Source organism: Puntigrus tetrazona, unplaced genomic scaffold (genome assembly GCF_018831695.1).
Source record: "Puntigrus tetrazona isolate hp1 unplaced genomic scaffold, ASM1883169v1 S000001111, whole genome shotgun sequence".
In the NCBI taxonomy this organism is placed as follows: domain Eukaryota; kingdom Metazoa; phylum Chordata; class Actinopteri; order Cypriniformes; family Cyprinidae; genus Puntigrus; species Puntigrus tetrazona.
The window spans coordinates 1,473,370-1,491,304 of NW_025048699.1; the positions used below are offsets into that span (position 1 = coordinate 1,473,370).

At 37.3% G+C, this 17,935-nt stretch overlaps 4 protein-coding genes across 4 annotated transcripts; 2 read left to right on the forward strand and 2 right to left on the reverse strand.

Annotated features, from left to right (window-relative positions):
• Positions 1 to 1,698: 1,698 nt before the first annotated feature.
• Positions 1,699 to 4,720, reverse strand: LOC122340967 (proteinase-activated receptor 3; the record flags this gene model as incomplete). Its single annotated transcript, XM_043234228.1, has 2 exons — positions 1,699 to 3,196; positions 4,519 to 4,720. Coding segments are annotated over 2 exons (1,272 nt in total), but the record flags the coding sequence as incomplete, so codon positions are not given.
• A 2,143-nt stretch (positions 4,721 to 6,863) lies between these two features.
• On the forward strand, positions 6,864 to 12,152 carry wdr38 (WD repeat domain 38). The gene is made up of 9 exons (XM_043234205.1): positions 6,864 to 7,133; positions 7,255 to 7,375; positions 8,192 to 8,308; positions 8,489 to 8,586; positions 9,918 to 9,998; positions 10,080 to 10,202; positions 11,083 to 11,235; positions 11,304 to 11,351; positions 11,450 to 12,152. Exons 1-9 carry the CDS (start codon positions 7,038 to 7,040, stop codon positions 11,633 to 11,635), a joined length of 1,023 nt encoding a protein of 340 aa, XP_043090140.1. The 5' UTR covers positions 6,864 to 7,037; the 3' UTR covers positions 11,636 to 12,152.
• A 132-nt stretch (positions 12,153 to 12,284) lies between these two features.
• rpl35 (ribosomal protein L35) lies at positions 12,285 to 14,803 on the reverse strand. Its single transcript, XM_043234207.1, has 4 exons — positions 14,659 to 14,803; positions 13,938 to 14,074; positions 13,244 to 13,325; positions 12,285 to 12,488 (listed from the first exon to the last, which is right to left on the reverse strand). The coding sequence occupies exons 1-4, from the start codon at positions 14,659 to 14,661 to the stop codon at positions 12,339 to 12,341; spliced, it is 372 nt and encodes a 123-aa protein (XP_043090142.1). The 5' UTR covers positions 14,662 to 14,803; the 3' UTR covers positions 12,285 to 12,338.
• A 353-nt stretch (positions 14,804 to 15,156) lies between these two features.
• LOC122340976 (cytochrome b-c1 complex subunit 9) lies at positions 15,157 to 15,976 on the forward strand. Its single transcript, XM_043234237.1, has 2 exons — positions 15,157 to 15,334; positions 15,691 to 15,976. Exons 1-2 carry the CDS (start codon positions 15,194 to 15,196, stop codon positions 15,739 to 15,741), a joined length of 192 nt encoding a protein of 63 aa, XP_043090172.1. The 5' UTR covers positions 15,157 to 15,193; the 3' UTR covers positions 15,742 to 15,976.
• The last annotated feature ends 1,959 nt before the right edge of the window (positions 15,977 to 17,935 follow it).

A 17,935-nucleotide genomic window follows, 5' to 3' on the forward strand; every position in this document is an offset into this window, starting at 1 on the left:
ACTAATTGTGAATTTAACTAAATAAGCTGTGGGCCTATACTTTTTTTAAGGCTTTACAGAATAATACATTTCAAATACGTAAGCAGGGCCTGTACATCACGTGTTTATTGGCTCTCAGCTTATTTACATATTCTCAACATAAAAGCTTTATTGTTTTTGATACCTTCACTTTCGATAAGAAAACCAAACCGCCATAGAAAACTTCAATCCAATATTAATTTGAATATTTTTATGACTTATTCGTACATTTTTCGAAAACGTGATTCTGTAAAATCATTCGGATGTACCCTCGCACTTAATACATTCTACTTAAGATTCATTTAATCATTCAAGTCTGTGTATTAACAATGATAATAGACACATAGCTACTTTCTTTCTTTCCCATTTTTTTCACCTGACTGACTTCATCTTCCGCGTTCCTGGAAAGTTACGCGTATGAAGTTTCCAGGACAGTGAGATGTTTGTGTTCATGTAAATTATTTGAACAAATGCATTTGCATTTTTACTCAAGGACTCAGTCTAACAGGACAAGGCATGTTCACCTCTGCAGTGAATGGGTGCCGTCGGAATGAGAAATAGAAGTGATCAAAACATCACAAGCAACCCACACCGCTCCAGTGTATTAATTAACATCTTGTGAAGTGAAAAGTGAAAAGAAATCCATCGTTAAGTCTTCAGCGTCGCATCTGGCCACAATATGAGTTCATAATCCACAACGACACTTCCTCAAGTGAAAAGAAAGTTGTTTTGGACTGTAACTCTGACGGCACCCATTTACTACAGTGCATCCATTGGTGTTGTAATGCTACATTTGTCAAAATCAGTTCTGATGAAGAAACAAACTCATCTTCATCTCGTAAGGGTAAGTCAATTTTCAGCTTATTTGCGTTTTTGGGGAAACTATCGTGTCTCTTTATCTACGCGAGAATCAGAGAAAGAAACTGTTGCTACACAGTTAGTCACAGGCCACTGGCGCTTTTGTGTCCAGGACAGAGACAGCGTCTCCAAACTGCAGTCGAATCCATGCATCATGAATCAAATCCAATGTAAAACACCCAGAGAAGACCCAAAACCAGAAACAAGGCACATTTAATACATGCACATATATTCTGAAAATGGTTCACTGAAACAAAATATCACACAGCCAAGATCGGTTATTTGTTTTAATGACTATATTAATGCTGTGCTTTGAAATCACAGGAGATTAAATACAAGAAGTAAAGCATTTAGTTTCTATACAAACAGGGAATACATATACAGACTAACTTTGCCTTGGTCAACAAGGCTTTATGTAACATTCAAAACACAGACTCTGAACACAGTCCAGGCAGTTTATTACATCCTTTTCTTCGAGGGCCATTCAAACGACTCTCCATTTGTATTCGGTATAAAAGGTGCTGCTTCTCTCCAACCGATTCTGGCTGGAACTACCAACTATTAGTTCTCCTTGTGACACTTCACATGTTAAAAACTTTAAATCTAGAACAAAGAGGTTCAGAAACGGGACTGAAACCAGAAAACATTCTAGATAACTCCTTTTAAGAGTAATATAGTCAACGTGAAATTACAATTGACTATTTGCTTCATATTCCTAATCCATGTAATCGATAAAGAATAATATTACAATTGAAATATTTGTTTTGTTTATATATATATATATATATATATATATATATATATATATATATATATATATATATATATATATATTATTTTATTTTATTTATGTGATGCATGGCTGTAGTTTAATCAGGTATTACTCCACTTTTTTACCAAAAAATTTTAAAGTAATTTGTAACAATTGTTTTCTCATTATTGAGAGTTCAAAACAAAAAGTTCAAAATTGCACATTTCATTTACAGTTTGCAATTCATATCTTGCAATACTGGCTTTTTATCTCATAATTTAGATTTTTTTTCCCCTAAATTGTCACAATTCAGATTTCTCAAATTCTGAGTTTATATCTCACTATTCTGAGCATTTTTCTCAGAAAGTACTAATTTAGTTAAAAAAAAAGCAACAGTCGAAGTGCCTTTTGGCTATTTCAGACAGGTCACATTTAAGATCCAGTTCCAAAGATTAGAGAAGTTAAACGGGTTGCACAACAAGCATTTCAACCTTGACTTTTACGCAGAGATGCTAAGCGCGCGTCCTTTGCGCGTAAGGAAGTAGCGCTTGCTTCCGACAGTCCTGGACATGACCACGAACAGATAAGGATCCAGAGCGCTATGCAGGCAACACAGACACACGGCCACGCTGAAGTAGATGTAAAAACTCTCCGTGGAGCCCACAGACAGCAGAACGTAATGCACGAAATGAAGGCAGCTGCTCGGGCCGAAGCACAAAACGAAAATAACGAAGTTAAACGTGCTAGCCCTGATATAAAGAGCCCAGTCTCGGTGCGAACGGTTCAAGTGCCAGACGATCGAGCCGTAACACGCCGCCGTCACCACTAGGGGCAGGAAGAAACCTATACAGGTCAAGCCTAAATTATAATAGACGAGCCACTGGTAGTAATCTAAATTAGCGGGAAGAACGTCATGGCACGTGGTCACTCCGAGATCGGTGACGCGGTAGCTTTGCTGCACTAGAAATTCCGGCACGGTGGCGATAATAAACACGATCCAAACGCTCAAGCAGCCCCAAGCGCTGAACAAGCGCTTCGGCAAGCCCTTATAAAGGAAAGGGTGCACCACAGCTACGTAGCGTTTGATGCTGATGCATGCTAACGTGAACGCCGAGCAGTAGAGGTTTCCGTAAAAACAGGCGGTCGTGACGCGACACGCGCTTTCGCCGAATATCCAGTGGTTTCCACTGAGATGGTAGTGCGCTTTTAGTAAGAGGCTGAACAGCAGGAGCAAGTCGGACACTGCCAGGCTACAGTACAGTATAGCCGACGATATCACCCTCACTTTGGACCCAACGGAGACCAAGATGGCGATGTTGGAGGGAACGCCGACCACGACGGCTATGATGTAGACGGCCGGGACGAATCTGTTGCTCAGAGCGCCCCGGAGGTAGTCCGCCGTGCTGTTGCTTCGTAACTCGACTTCGACGTCCGGGAGGACGGGCGTTCGGGGGTCCGCCGTTCGGTTCGGAGGAGGAGGAGGGACGTTGATTGGGACGGCGTTTCCTTGAAAGGTCCTCGGGCTGATGACGGAAGTGCTGTTGCGTTTGACCTTCCTGCCTTTCTTCCCTACGGGCAGACGAAGCGAAGAGTCGGGATGAGAACACATTTCGGTTTTTGTGTGCAAAACGTCGCATTGCCAAAGCCAAAATAAGCGCACGATCGAGAGTTATTACAATTCTAGGCAACGCTTTACAATAACGTTCATTAGTTAACATTGACTAAGAATGAACAACACCTCTATAGCATTAATTCATCTTAGTTACCGTTTTAACTTTCATATACTAATGCATTATTACAATAAAAAGGTTAGGTTTTGTCTGATTATTGATTTTTCTTTTATGCCACAAAACATTAGGATTTTAAGTAAAGTTCTAAGATAAGATAAGTGAAGATTTTTTTGTACTTTACCTACCGTAAATATATTAAAACCTAATTTTTGATTAGCAATTTGCATCGCTAGACAAATTTAAACGTGATTTTCTGAGCGTTTCGATTTTTTTCCAGATTCCAGACTTTTACATGGTTGTATCTAGGCCAAATATCAACCATACATCAGTGGAAATATGCTTTTCTCAGCTTTCATACGATGCATTAATAAACATTTGGAAAAACTGACACTTAGGACTGGTTTTGTGGTCCAGGGTCACATATTATATTGACGAGCTCTTTTAACATCAAAATGTTTATCAGCGCGTCTGCTTGATATTGTGTGCAATAAAAAAACGATTAAAAAATTAGTCTCGATAACTCGAAAATTGGCCAATGGATTTCTAGCTCCCAGCATGTTTTCCATGAGAATAAATGTTGAAAATGAGTTATTTTGAGTGTTTATAGTCTTTTACCATCTCAAACTATTTTAAGCAACATATAAACCATATACGGAAATATAAAAACATGCAGTTTATATTAACAGTCAAAAAGGAAAACTTGATCGTAATTTTTTCCTACTCACTTAGTGCTGCTTTCTTAATACTTAACATTGGTATATAAAAAACGATATATAATTAAAAACTGTACTCCTTAGTGAAATAATCTATAACACTGCTATAAAATGCTACTGGCTGTTTTATTAATAAGACTAATTATTTTATTTTTTTAATACTGTTTGAAATTGGTCTATAAAACATTAACGTAATTTATTAACATTCATAAATTACAAATATAAGATAACCAGTCTGATTGCAGCCAAATTTTACTTAAAAATAACTTAAAGGACAAAAACATATTCATATGGAAACAAAGCCATACGCAGCGCTGTACTTTTACAGTAAACCGACTCTTTTCTCGTCTATCACGCGTACGACAGGAAACTCAGAGCAGGGCTACACACGCTCAAGAACTTGAAGTAAATCGTTAAATTAAACGTGTTTGACGAACCTTTACCTCACCTTTAGTCTGGGCCGCGTTCAGAAGGATTAAAGCGATTAAAACGACAAGAAGAACTTTCCCCATGACTGACGAACACGTCCAATGTGTCCAAATAAAAACAAACGACGTCTCCAGAGTTTTAGTCTGCGCGTGGAATCCAAATGAAACGACACGAGCGCGCGCGCCTCTCTCTCTCTCTCTCTCTCTCTCTCTCTCTCTCTCTCTCTAGGTCTCACTCTAGGTCTCTCTCTCTCTCTCTCTCTCTCTCTCTCTCTCTCTCTCTCTCTAGGTCTCACTCTAGGTCTCTCTCTCTCTCTCTGTCTGTCTCTTTCTCTCTTTCTCTCTCTCTCTCACTCTAGGTCTCTCTCTCTAGGTCTCACTCTAGGCGTCTCTCTCTCTCTCTCTCTCTCTCTCTCTCTCTCTCTCTCTCTCTCTCTCTCTCTCTCTCTCTCTCTCTCTCTCTCTCTCTCTCTCTCTCTCTCTCTCACTCTAGGTCTCTCTCTCTCTCTCTCTCTCTCTAGGTCTCTCTCTAGGTCTCACTCTAGGTCTCTCTCTCTCTCTCTCTCTCTCTCTCTCTCTCTCTCTCTAGGTCTTACTCTCTCTCTCTCTCTCTCTCTCTCTCTCTCTCTCTCTCTCTCTCTCTCTCTCTCTAGGTCTCACTCTAGGTCTCTCTCTCTCTCGGTCTCACTCTCGGTCTCTCTCTCTCTCTCTCGAACAGCGGTGTCGTTCCATACCGATGACATCATCCCCGTCCCCACTTTTGAACCCCTTTTCTTTTTTTCGCGTCATAATCACTTCCTCCATCTTGTGTTCTGGAGGGGGGAATGACGCAGTAGGAGCCGATCAAATACAGAGCAAAGTGAAAGAATTATATTTATCTGTTTTCTACAAAGGAAACAGAAAGATTTATTTATAGCCCCCATACAGACATGTCAAAGAGCTCAGCTTCCTCTAGACTAGTTTTTACCAGATGTTAACGCTAAAATGGTCCACAAGTAATCCACACCACTCCATCACTTATGCTATGTGTTTGTAAGAAACAAAGAAACTCATTACATTTTTATTAAGATGACACATTTCATCTCAAGCATATGCATGATTTTAATAGCATTTTTATTAATTGGTTTGTTAATTTAATTTTGCCCTCAAGCTGTTATCAGCAGTTTTTTTCCTCTCTAAAAAGCACGTGCGTCAGCAAAAGGTCAACGCATATTTTGTTTTTTAAAACCGCTGGTGTCTGTTGTTCAGTAAAGATGAAAGGTGTCATTGTTTCTTGAGGTGAATGACTCACGCCCGAGTTGCGCAGAACTCAAACATGCAAACATCTACTAAACATCCTGCTGTTCAGAGTAAACACTGTTATAGAAAGCCCACTGATCTGGTGCGTCAGAGACTGCAGCGCAGATGTCTTCTTTACAAACAGAGCCCAGAAACAGCCAGGCATAGAAAAGGATTCGCTAATTTCACCAAAATTCACAAATTTTTCTCATAAGGGTCACGAACGCGTCAGGATTTCTGAAGAGTCACGGATAATATAAACGCATCGTATTCGGCAAAATTCCACAGATCTCTCAGGTATTAAGTAAAGGTCATGTCCATTGAAGATGTTTTGTACATTTGCTACCATAAATATATCAAAACGTTACGGGAAGGGAAAAAAAAAGATTTACGGGAAAAGGACATCGGGTCGCTAAGAGGTCAGGACTTCTGAAGGGTCAGAGTGTGGCACACACATGCGTGGAGATGACGCATTTAACAGGGCCGTGCCTAGATTCCTTACAGTATGTGGAATTTTTCGGAGGATTCTCAAACATAGTCTTACTTCGTAGGATTCGTGAAGATTTCTCTCTTTAAAATTTAGCCCAGAAACAGTCAACACCTTGCCTTAAAATCATATTGTAATGTAATTTCCTGAACATATGTAGTATGATTAGCCTATAAGATATCAGAAATACAAAAAATGATTCAGATACTAATGCACTAACATACAACTAATAAACTTTATAATGTTGGCATATTATATTAGATAGATTTAAGGCTGTGCAATCATGAAAAGGTATATTCGTGGAATATGAGCGGCACAGAATTTCTTTATATAATGGAAGTCAGGGGTTTATTTTATGCTCTGCAAAAGAAAAGAAGACACATAGGTGGTCCAGGGTCACATTTTTTCCTTTTGGGTGAATTTTTCCTTTAATGAGACAAAAGGTACAATAGTGCTTTGTGCATAGCATTATAACACCGGCCTGATTCTGGTCACGTTATACTTTTACATCACTTAAATGCAGTGCTTAAAAAGTGCAACAAGTTGAACACTCAAACCGGGCTCGTTAAAGCGTTTATCAGAGTTAACGACCGTCTAAACCGGCAGAAATGTCCCACTAAACCGCAGGCGCAGGCCTCAGACACTCCTGAGAGCGTAACTCTGGATACACAGACAATCAAAACCCCAAACAAAACCGAGCTGCAAAACTAACCACCGCTGCCATGCCTCCGACCACCACGTTTGGTTAATTACTACATTTACGATATTTCTGAAATGGCGATTTCTCGTGAGAAAGGAGACACGTGGCGGCATCCCTCGGAGGACCTCAGCGTGTCCAACGTTAGGTACTTCTCCAGACACAAAGGAGAGGTTGGTACGCGCTCATATTTTGCCTGTGCTTAATTCTAATTTTCTGCGCATTAGGAAATAGTAATTAAATGCTAAATAGAGAGATGGCGTTTCAGCGGCGGTGTGCTTTCGTGTGTCTCAGGTGAACTGCTGCGCTTTCTCACGTGACTGCCGGATTCTGCTCACGTGCTGTGACGACGGCAGACTGTACCTGTGGGACGCCAGTAGCGCAAAACACCTGGCCACAGTTAGTGGACACTCGGGTACTTTAAATCAACTGTGTGTAATTCAGATATTTTTGCCATTTTGGAACTACTCCCTACAGCGTAAGCGGATATCCACTGTCGTACGCGTACGACTGTCGTAATAATTGCAGCTGTGCACGTGTATTTGTTGCTGCCGTAAAGCAACCCGCGTTTTCCGCGGAATAACGTGACCTTTCAGCAAACTCGAGCGCAGTTATTCCCAGAAAAGAGGTTTTCGCTTTATTAGAAGTAGGTACGTCATATTGATTTTGAAACTGATATTTGAAGGTAAAAACTTGCAAGATGACTGGTATATTACTCATAAAGCCTACACGTAGCATAGCGGAAGAAGCGAAAACGTGCTATGTGCTAAATGATACCAGGAATAAAGTCACAAATATGGGGCTAGACACTGAATAAAAGATAAACGATTTAATGTCAGATTACACTTTAACAGCTTACCACATATACCGGGAAAAAATGTTGTCACAAAAAGGTCTACATGTGTTTGATTAACTGAAAAAATACGGAAAACATTAAATGAGTAAGTCCTGAATTATTTTTTTTTTTACTGAAGTAAATTTAACTCCCATGTAAATATAAAAAATAGTGTAACTTAAAATGGAGGAGTGTAGTTTTGCTAGCAGGATTTTATTAACAAATATAGTAAAAACAAATCTTTAATCTTTAATACAGCACTAACAATAGAGCAAAAACATAACTGAGTCCATCCAGTGGTCCACTGTGAAAATGGTATATAAAATGAAGTGTATTTCACGTGCATATACATAAACATGACATTTTTGGATTATTGGTTTTAAAATGATCTTACAGGTCCGGTGAAATCATGTGCTTTCTCTTGGGATGGTCAGCTGTTTGCGAGCGCCTCTCACGACCGTACCGTCAGGATCTGGAGCCGCTCCAGCACCGAATGCACACACGTCCTCACAGGTGTGTTTCACTTCATAATAACTGACGCTTCACTTGGTTCATAACTTTACCAGCAGCACCAATTATCATAATCGTTTGTTTTGTGATCAAATTATGTATTATTACAAAATCCTTACAAAAGCCATTGCGATAATCTAGTTAGAGTCAGCCTTGAATCCAGTTAATGTTGCTGGTTGTCAGCTCACAGTGGGAGTGTGGAGACGGTGAGCTTCAGTCCGGACGGTCAGCGGCTGGTTTCGGGAGGATGGGACAAGAGAGCGCTGATCTGGAGAGTTCAGGTGACAAACAGACATGTCCACTCACAATACTACAGCAGAGCAGGAACTGAAACAAACACTTCCCCTTTTTAGATAGAAAATAAATCCCACGTGTATTTAAGTAAACGACGCTTCTCTTTCAGATCTTCACAGGTCGAGCGGTGCGCTGCTCTGCGAGGCCTGCCAAAAATAAAATGAAATGTATTATATGTTGTTATGTAGAAACTGCCATTTTTAATTTGTGAGAAAAATGTTAAGTGAGATATTATAGAGAAAATTTTGTAATAAGGTTAAGTACTCTTGGGTATGTTAATATGCAATATGTTACACTTTGTCTAATAAAATATTATTTTAATTATTTTAATATTTGTTAATGTTTTATATATATATATATATATATATATATATATTTATTTATATATATATATATATATATATATATATTTATATACACACACATATATATACATATAAATGCATAACATTATCATAAATAGTAAAATAATTATTTTTGTGTGTATGTATATATATATATATATATATATATATATATATATATATATAAAAATAATTATTATATTATTATATATATATATATATATATATATATATATATATATACATTTAAATCCTAAACCTTATCAGATTCCTCTCTCTCTCTCTCTCACTTCACTTCACTTCCTGTCAATTATTATCTGTCCTGTCACAATAAAGGCTAAAAATGCCAAACAAAATATAAAAAACGAACTGATTTCATAAAGTTGGTATCGTTCAGAAACCGGTATCAGACTCAAGGTATCGGTATCACTTTATTAACCATATTTTTTCAAATATGTATTTTGTTACTGGAAAATGTTTGTTTAGAAATTAATTTGAATAATATTATTTGTTGAAAAAGAAATATCAATGCAGTATATAACAAAAATTTTAGTCATCAAACCGTACATCTTCAAAATAGAAAAAAAGATTTGTTATCCAAATAAAATTAGAACGGTCAGTAGAGTATAATAACTGAATCTTATGATTTATGACTATAAGGAAATTATTATTACTTTAATAACATGTATATTTAATTCATATCTGACAACTCTGTCAAGTATTTTGGAGGAAAAAATCCCTTGGCGTGACCCCCAGCAGATGTAAGACTCCCTAGGAATCATTCATTTCCATGAAATTAAAACAGTTTTGAGGCAAGCATTTTGATGAAACTTAATACTTACAGTTTTACAGCCACTAACCATAAACATGAACTAAAGCCGTGAGTCCCGGGGGCTGTTTATGTAGTAACAGGTGTTTGGCTGACTCGTTGAAGACGGTCTGGGATGTTTGTGTGCTGTTGTTTGATGTCTCAGAGCGGTGAGATGCTGGAGGATCTGCGGGGTCACACTGCAGCTGTCCAGAGCAGTGCCTTCTCCTCAGACTCGCAGTGTGTGGTATGAGTCACGCTCTCACTGCACCGTTTGTTTTGCTCCGGTCGGCATGAGCTGCATCTCCTCCTCTCTCTGTGGGTTCAGGCCACGGGCTCCTGGGACCGGACCGTGAGAGTCTGGAAACTTCATGAGGAAAAAGAAGTCGTGACATTACAGGGGCACCGGGGGAATGTGGCCTGCGTCTGTTTCTCTGTTAGTGGGATGCTGGTGAGGATGAACTTTGTTTTTATTAAGGATTTTCTTTTTTTTAAAGACTTTTCTACTGCTCACATAGACTGCATTTATTTGATTTAAACACAGATAAATAACCTTTTTCTTTTTTTCCAACTAGTTAAAAAAATATATATATATATATATATATATATATATATATATATGTGTGTATATATATATATGTATATGTTTTATTTTCAGATATAATGTTAAACAAAACATATATTGTACAAACATCAGTACAAACGTCATTTTTCTTTATTAAAAGCAAAACTAACAAGAAAAAGAAAAAAAGTCTAAAATCTATAAACGTACATTCTTGCAATTATTTTGCAAAAATAGAATGTAAATGCTTGTGGTATATTTCAAAATGTAATTTATTCCTGTGAACAAAGCTGAATTTTCATTATCATTACTCCAGTCTTGAGCATCACATGATCCCTCAGAAATCATGCTAATATGCTTATTTGCTACTTGTATTAAACATGTATTATAATTAATGTTAAATGTTATACTGCTTCATATCTTCTTAGAAAGCTGATGTTCGTTCCCACGAAAGCATTTTGCATCATATAATTTATCAGCAACTTATAATGATCATAAATGTATCAGTAAATTAGCATTTTAGAATTGTTTCATGCAAAACGGTAGAAATGATGCTGAAAATTATTTGTGTGTGTATATATATATATATATATATATATATATACACACACACACATTAAATACTATAGGAAAAAGGTTTTTTAATATTTATATTTTACTACTGTTCTGTATTTTTGATCAAATAAATGCAGCTTTAATAAACATGAGCATAAAGAGACGTCTTTCAGAAATTATCCCAAACTTTTGACCACTAATATATTTCTGGTAGGCCTCAGGATCATGGGACGGCACAGTGCGTGTTTGGTTGCCGATGCGTCGGGAGTGTTTGTTTGTTTTGGGAGGTTGTGAGCGTGTTTGGGTCAGAAGTCTGGCTTTCTCTAGAGACGGACTCGTTTTAGCATCCACCGCTGAAGGCGACATGGTAAAACAAACACACACTCATTCACACGCAGTCTGCTACACAGCTTAACGCTGATGGTTGTTCATCAGGTGAGGATCTGGGATGTGACCTGTGGAGTCTGTCTGAAGAGGCTGCAGGTGACTGAAAACCTTTGGCTGGTCACACGTTTAGCACCATGACATCACTAGAATCTTGGTGTGTGTGTGTGTGTGTGTGTGTGTGTGTGTTGTTTTAGGGTCACAGGGACTCGGCATACGGCTGTGTGTTCACTCCTGATGGGAAGCTTCTCACCAGCGGTTCTGAGCAGCTGGACGTAGAAGAGCATGAAGAAAACAGCACAGAGGACAGAAGTGAGAGATGCAGGGGTTTAAACACAGAACAGGACGGTAAAGATGACGACTTACAGCTGGAGAGACCGTGAGGACCGTCAGTGCTTCGTGACTTCCATGTATGACTGATCATTAAAAATAGTTATCCATAAAAAAAACCTAATAATCTCAAACAATCCTCACAATCCCACAAATAATAAAAAGCCTCATAGAAACAAATGGAAATAAAAATATGCGTCATTTGCATTGATATGACTTGCTTCTGAGAAACCCAGAAATACAAAGGGTCATTTTAGAGATTTGTAATGCCAAACATTAAATAATTAGTGACCGGTAGTAATGAAAATGAAATTTTCAAGTGTGTGAATGTATATATTCTAATGAATTATTTTCACTATAATTTTCACCAATATAAATTTGCAACATCTACAAGCAAAATAACTTTTGCTGATACAATAACTGGATAATGAAAATCCCTGATTGTAATAGCACTATACAAGAGAGATATTTCATGAATATAGTATCTTTTAAATAAACTGTTAAACCTCATACTGTTAATTATTTTTTCTAAATTGTTTCATGTTAAAGTTCTGAGAGCTAAATTTAAAATGCTAAAAAAAAATTTTTAAATTTCCAAGCACTCCCCAATTCCAAGTAATATCAAAAACAGAACCAACCATCACTTCCACTGTACTTTAAATAATCCCATTTCTGCTTTAGACAAACACAGACTCACGTATCTTAATTTCACGGTGGGGTGTTTATTTTTTCAGTGAAAAACAACAGTACAGCCTCTTAAGCCTTGACGGCGAACTTGCGGATAGAATAGAGGCGGGACTTCCTCTGCATCTTCTTAGTCTTCAGGTTCTGCTCGTGTTTTGTCAGCTGACGACGGATGGCACGCGTCTTCTTGGGCCTGAGGTCCAGAGGCTTGTACTTCTTACCCTGAAAGCGAAAGGAACAGGGCTGTTAGAACAAAGTCCTCAATGCAGGAAGCAGCTGGAGCAGAACAGGAAGTGTGGCGATTGACCAGACTTAAACGTACGCATACGTTATGCTTCCATAATGAAAAGCACAGACCCTTTTCACAAACCATAATAAATATCTATGAAGACATTTATAGTGCTTGTACACTCTCACAGGCAAGTCATTTGAATGGAAATTGATTTGAAATTTTATAATAGGAAAAAGACATCTATATAGTTTTGCATATTAAACAATGCATATTATATTTATTTTGTTTTTGTGTATGAGTGATGTGAAAATGTATGGCAATATCAATTCCATTTTAATGCCCAAACACACTAGAGTTGTTCACTAAAACTGATTTGGTCTACAGCTTTAGTTAATGTAATGATAGGACACAAAGGTTTTTAGCTGCTCACAACAGATGAGCGTCATTTAAAGACCCCGCCGTGAACAGTCATAATTCTTTAGCAAGAGAATATTCACACTAGCTCCACTTGAGCGCTTCTTGCTGGAGTCTAAACGCTGCTTCAGCTCATTGTGTACTTTTCAACAATCTTGTTGAACTTGATTGGCTGTGTTTGATTAGAGTTGTAGCTAAACTCTGTAGAACAGTGGGTCCCCAGGAACAGGGTTGAAGACCTATTTTGGTTTCAAGTTTAGAACAGGCTCTCCTCACACGAGCTTCTCGTGCGCGTGTACACATGAATGCATTTCAGTGGCATTAAACTGACCTTGTAAAATTTCCTCAGATTCTCCTTCTGTGTCTGGTTGATTACTGTGAGGACTCTGGCGATGGATTTGCGGACAACACGGCTGAAAAGAGAAAAAAAAACATTAGAATAATGCTTTCCATTCAATTCAAGGAGTTAAGTTTTTGAGTGAAACTTAAAGCTGCAGATTTCAAAACGTATTTTAAATATAGAATACATAGGGATTTTATTAGAAAAACTAGAACATGGAAATAACTTTGCCATCTGATTGCATTAATGTTCTTCCTCAGTATTTGACTTGTTCTCCAGAGCAAACGTAGAATAACTATTGAAAAGTATGACAAGACTAAGTTTTATTTTCTGATAAAACTGATCAAGACTGAGTTTACACCTAAAACAACAAGCATAAACTCAATTTTGCTTATTTATGTGATGTTAAAAAAAAAAAGTATGCTACATTATGTGCCACAGCTATGAACTTAGTACTCTATTCTAAATAAATTATACAAGGGCTTTGTGAAAACTGACTGTCCTTGTTCTTCCCAGATCAGAACGCACTAAAAAACAATACGCATGCATTCCCATCACACTAAAGCTGCCACTGAAACCGAAGGGGCCCCGGGTCATTGTTCTCGCTTTACAGTACATTCAGGCCTCCAGTAACGCTGATCTGTGGTGAACTAACAAACGCAGCCGGCTCCATCCCATCACTCACATCTTGGAGAGTTTGGATGCAGCTCCACCGGTAACCTTGGCAACGCGAAGCTGGGAAAGTTCCACCTTCAGGTCATCCAGCTGCTTCAGCAGCTCCTCCTTTTTCTTTCCACGCAGATCTCTGGCCTTGATCTTTGCCTGCAAACACAAGATTTCATTCGAATTTAACAACAAACTAGTTTTGTTAATAAAGTGCAGCCACTACAAACTCATGGAATTTTGAGTAAATATCAGAAGAACACCGGTGTATAGTTATTGAGGTTTAGTTCTCTTCAGAAAGACCTGACAGTGCTTAAAGGAAACTTTATGAAGTGAATGCTTTGGAAACGCATGTAACTCGCACTGAACACGTTCCGTCTAAACAAACGGGTTATAACAAGCTGACATTTGTGTTTTCGTGCCTGTTGACCGCTGAAAGCCACAATAACCAAATAATAGTATTATACGAACTTCACTTATTTACATTTGCCGTTTAAATCCACTCCAAACCGCACGGTACGCTAACAGGCTAAACGGCTGAGCACCGCTGGACTTCAGTCAGCTTCGAGCAGTCATCGTTTCATCGCTCAAAAATTTACTTTATTTTACGGTCAGCTTTTAAAATACTGGGCTCAAATAGCACCGCACAACTCGAGGTTGCTTTAAAACTCCCCCTCGGTGTTGTTAAACACGTATAACACACAGGATTGATTCAGATTGCTCGGTTTCTGTAAAATCCTCACCATTTTTCTCGATGGCTGCCACAAGAAAGGAAGTTGCGCCGGTCACGTGGGAAAATCTACCGGGTTACGGAGGAAACTAAACGGACGCGGAAGGGGGTGACAGGAATATTCCATTCTCTTCTTAAAAAGGGGGCGTAATGAAATAATTGTTTCAATTACGACCCTCATTTGTAAAATACTTATATGTTTTGTTAAATACTTAATTATATGTTAACTACAGGAAATATGCTAATTTCCAATCACAGATGTCTGTTACAAACCATTAGATAAATGTATGTTTTATAATATATATATATATATATATATATATATATATAAATTAATATATATATATATAAATATAAATTAATATGTTTAGATGAATATAAAGGAAAGTATGTTCATATAAATATAAACACAAAAATAAATGTATTCGCGTTACTTTAAAATGTAGTCCTCTTAAATAAATATTTGAACAGTATAGCCTCATTGGTCGAGGGATTTGATAGACAGCTCAAAGCTCCGCCCACTCTTCCGGGAGACTCCGTTGACCGTCATGGCGCTCGGAAGATCTGTCTACAACCTGCTCTTCAGAAGAACGTCAACTTTCGCCATCACCATCATGGTGGGAGCTGTTGTCTTCGAGAGAGTGTTTGATCAGGCCGGAGATGCGGTATTTGAAAACATAAATCGGGGGGTAAGTCATTTTTCGGTTGATTTCTTCTTGACCTGCCGGTAGACTGACCTTGATTAGCATGGTAGCTAACTGCAACTAAACGTATAAATATGGTACAAATCCTGATCCTAAAAACCACATGTAAGTGTCAATTCGGTATTAATTTGTCCTAATAATATTGTAATTTTCTATCAACAGTTTAATGGGATTTAAAAACAACACTAATGCTATGAAATCGGTACAGAGCTAAACTAATTAATATTTTCTGTACAATCTGAGTGTAAACAAGTGTAATATGAGTATAAATGATAATATATGTGCAATATGCTTTGCTCACCCTGTGTGTCATCATCTAATTGTTTATCTTCTTTTTGTAGAAACTGTGGAAACACATCAAACACAGTTATGAGCAGAATGGTGAGGAATAATGAGGAGTGTTCAATCTACCATCATCCCGTTTCCTGATGTCTCCCGGGTGGATGGTCCTCTGGCCGCCGTGTTTCATCTTCCAGCCGGATCGTCCTGGTGACATAGACAGAGACTGATTACCGAACCCTGATGAAATATCACGTGGCCACCTGTTATTGTGCGACATCACGTACTTCATGATTTGTAAATGCGTTGCTAACTTACTTGTGTATGAATAAACCCGACAACTCAGAACCTGGTGGTTCTTTTGTGTGCAGCACCAGAAGGGATTTCAGGGGAGGCTTGATTGCATGTAGTCAAAGTTGCTTGGGATGTGTTTTTAGTAGTTGGTCATTTTTAATTTTTTCTGGAAATCGGTGAAAGTTAATCAGTTAAAAGTTATTTCCTGAACACTACAAAATAGTGCTAAATGTGTGCATTCAAAAGACCAGTATTTGACGTGGAAATTGAAATTCACAAATGCACATCCCTTTATTTATTCATTTTTTTTGTCATTTTGAAAGCTGCTACATATTACATAATTTTATTTGTTTCTTTAACAACTAATTATTTGTGATTTCAACAATTACAAGTGTTTTTTTTTTCTTTTATTGTATTTTATTTTTATTAATGATTTTTAGTTTACGTTTTGATTTTTATGTGGTTCTTTTTCTCAACCAGCTATAGGCTACTTCTAGTATTTTTGATGTAAACATGTTGAAAATTCACAAACTTTTTAAATAACAAACCAGATTTCTTTACTAAATTAACCACAATTTTGTAATATTGCGCAAGTTACAAGAGCTGTGTGAGATTTAGACAAAAAGCATTATTGAGGGGGAAAGTATTTGCGTTGTGTTTTATCATTTACCTTTTTTATTTGATTATTGTATTAGGAATAAGGAATGCATTTTGGTGTACGTTTTGATTTTATGTGCATTTTAACATTTTCATTACAGTCATTTCATTTTAATGCATTAATAAAAATGTAAAAACATTATTATTAATGTATTAAAATGCTTATTGTAATATTTAAATACTTTTTAGTCATTTTGAGGCCCCTTGAATGAGAATCGAACAAGCGAAAAAGTCACTGAAGTTGATAAGCTTGCAGACAATACTGAGATGCATAGACCATGCTGTCATCTTGTCCAGCAGAGGGCAGTCTGTTACAGGCTTTTCCTTAAGAAATATCAAAAATACTAAGTTGCTGAAAAAAGGGGTGCAATAATGTGGTTTCTTAGCTTCATCAAGCCATCGATTTAAAGACCGAAAAGCTTTTACTGTCATTAATGCATCATACTGTACAGACATTAGAAGTTGGCACTAAGCACAGAGAGGATAGAAGCTCATTCATTAACATCAAAGTGAATAAAGATCTTATATAATGTGATTGAATAAGTGAGCAGCATGCTACTGAGAATCTGCACAGACAAGTAAAGCCACATTCACTGCTGTTGGGTCAGACAATATATATATATATATATATATATATATATATATATGAACCAACACCCAAATAATTCACTTGAGATCAAGAGAGGGTTTGTATGACGGTCCTATTATCTCAAGGTTAATTCGCTGAATACAGAGGCAGTCTGACAAATAAAGTGAAGCTTCTGGTAATAGACAAAGATAATACAACTATCACCGAAACGCTGAATGTCTTCAAATCAATGCAGATGTTTCAATGGGTATGAAATGGCGTTAGCATCAGAGTTAAAACTAAAACTAAACACATAAAGACAAAATCTAAACTTTATTATTTCAGCTATATTTTAGTTAACTAATAAATAATCATAAAAACTATTAAGACCATATGTAAAACAAACAAAAAAAAACTAATACAAAGGCAAAAAAAACATATCACTAATACTTTAACTAAAATGAAAGAAATAAAAAAAAAAATTCCCAACGAACAAACACAAGAATCAATCCAAAGAGTCGTTAAGAAAGCCACTGGCTGTGTGACCTTACATTGATTAGGACTTCGTATCTTCAGTACACAGACTAAAGTATTTGGTGACAGAAGCACACTTTTCTTTGGGAAAATCAGCATAACTAGAGAGCAGTGTTATACATTTTGATATTGACTGCCGACCTTACTGACACAAGGCTATTTTATTGTATTGTTTACTAAAATCAGCTACTGTATCCAGAAACTGAAGGCAGAAACTCTGAAATGACCTGGATAATATCACTGACACCAAATTA

What these genes read in the sequence shown, in the direction of transcription:
- rpl35 (XM_043234207.1), bottom strand. An exon ending in GCATCCAAACTCTCCAAGAT is followed by an intron (nt 13,326 to 13,937) that starts GTGAGTGATGGG and finishes TTCTCTTTTCAG; the next exon opens with CCGTGTTGTCCGCAAATCCA. An exon ending in ATCTGAGGAAATTTTACAAG is followed by an intron (nt 12,489 to 13,243) that starts GTCAGTTTAATG and finishes TTTCGCTTTCAG; the next exon opens with GGTAAGAAGTACAAGCCTCT.
- LOC122340976 (XM_043234237.1), top strand. Translation starts at nt 15,194, where the DNA reads ATGGCGCTCGGAAGATCTGTCTACAACCTGCTCTTCAGAAGAACGTCA. An exon ending in TTGAAAACATAAATCGGGGG is followed by an intron (nt 15,335 to 15,690) that starts GTAAGTCATTTT and finishes TTCTTTTTGTAG; the next exon opens with AAACTGTGGAAACACATCAA.
- wdr38 (XM_043234205.1), top strand. Translation starts at nt 7,038, where the DNA reads ATGGCGATTTCTCGTGAGAAAGGAGACACGTGGCGGCATCCCTCGGAG. An exon ending in CACAGTTAGTGGACACTCGG is followed by an intron (nt 7,376 to 8,191) that starts GTACTTTAAATC and finishes ATGATCTTACAG; the next exon opens with GTCCGGTGAAATCATGTGCT. An exon ending in TCTGTCTGAAGAGGCTGCAG is followed by an intron (nt 11,352 to 11,449) that starts GTGACTGAAAAC and finishes GTGTTGTTTTAG; the next exon opens with GGTCACAGGGACTCGGCATA.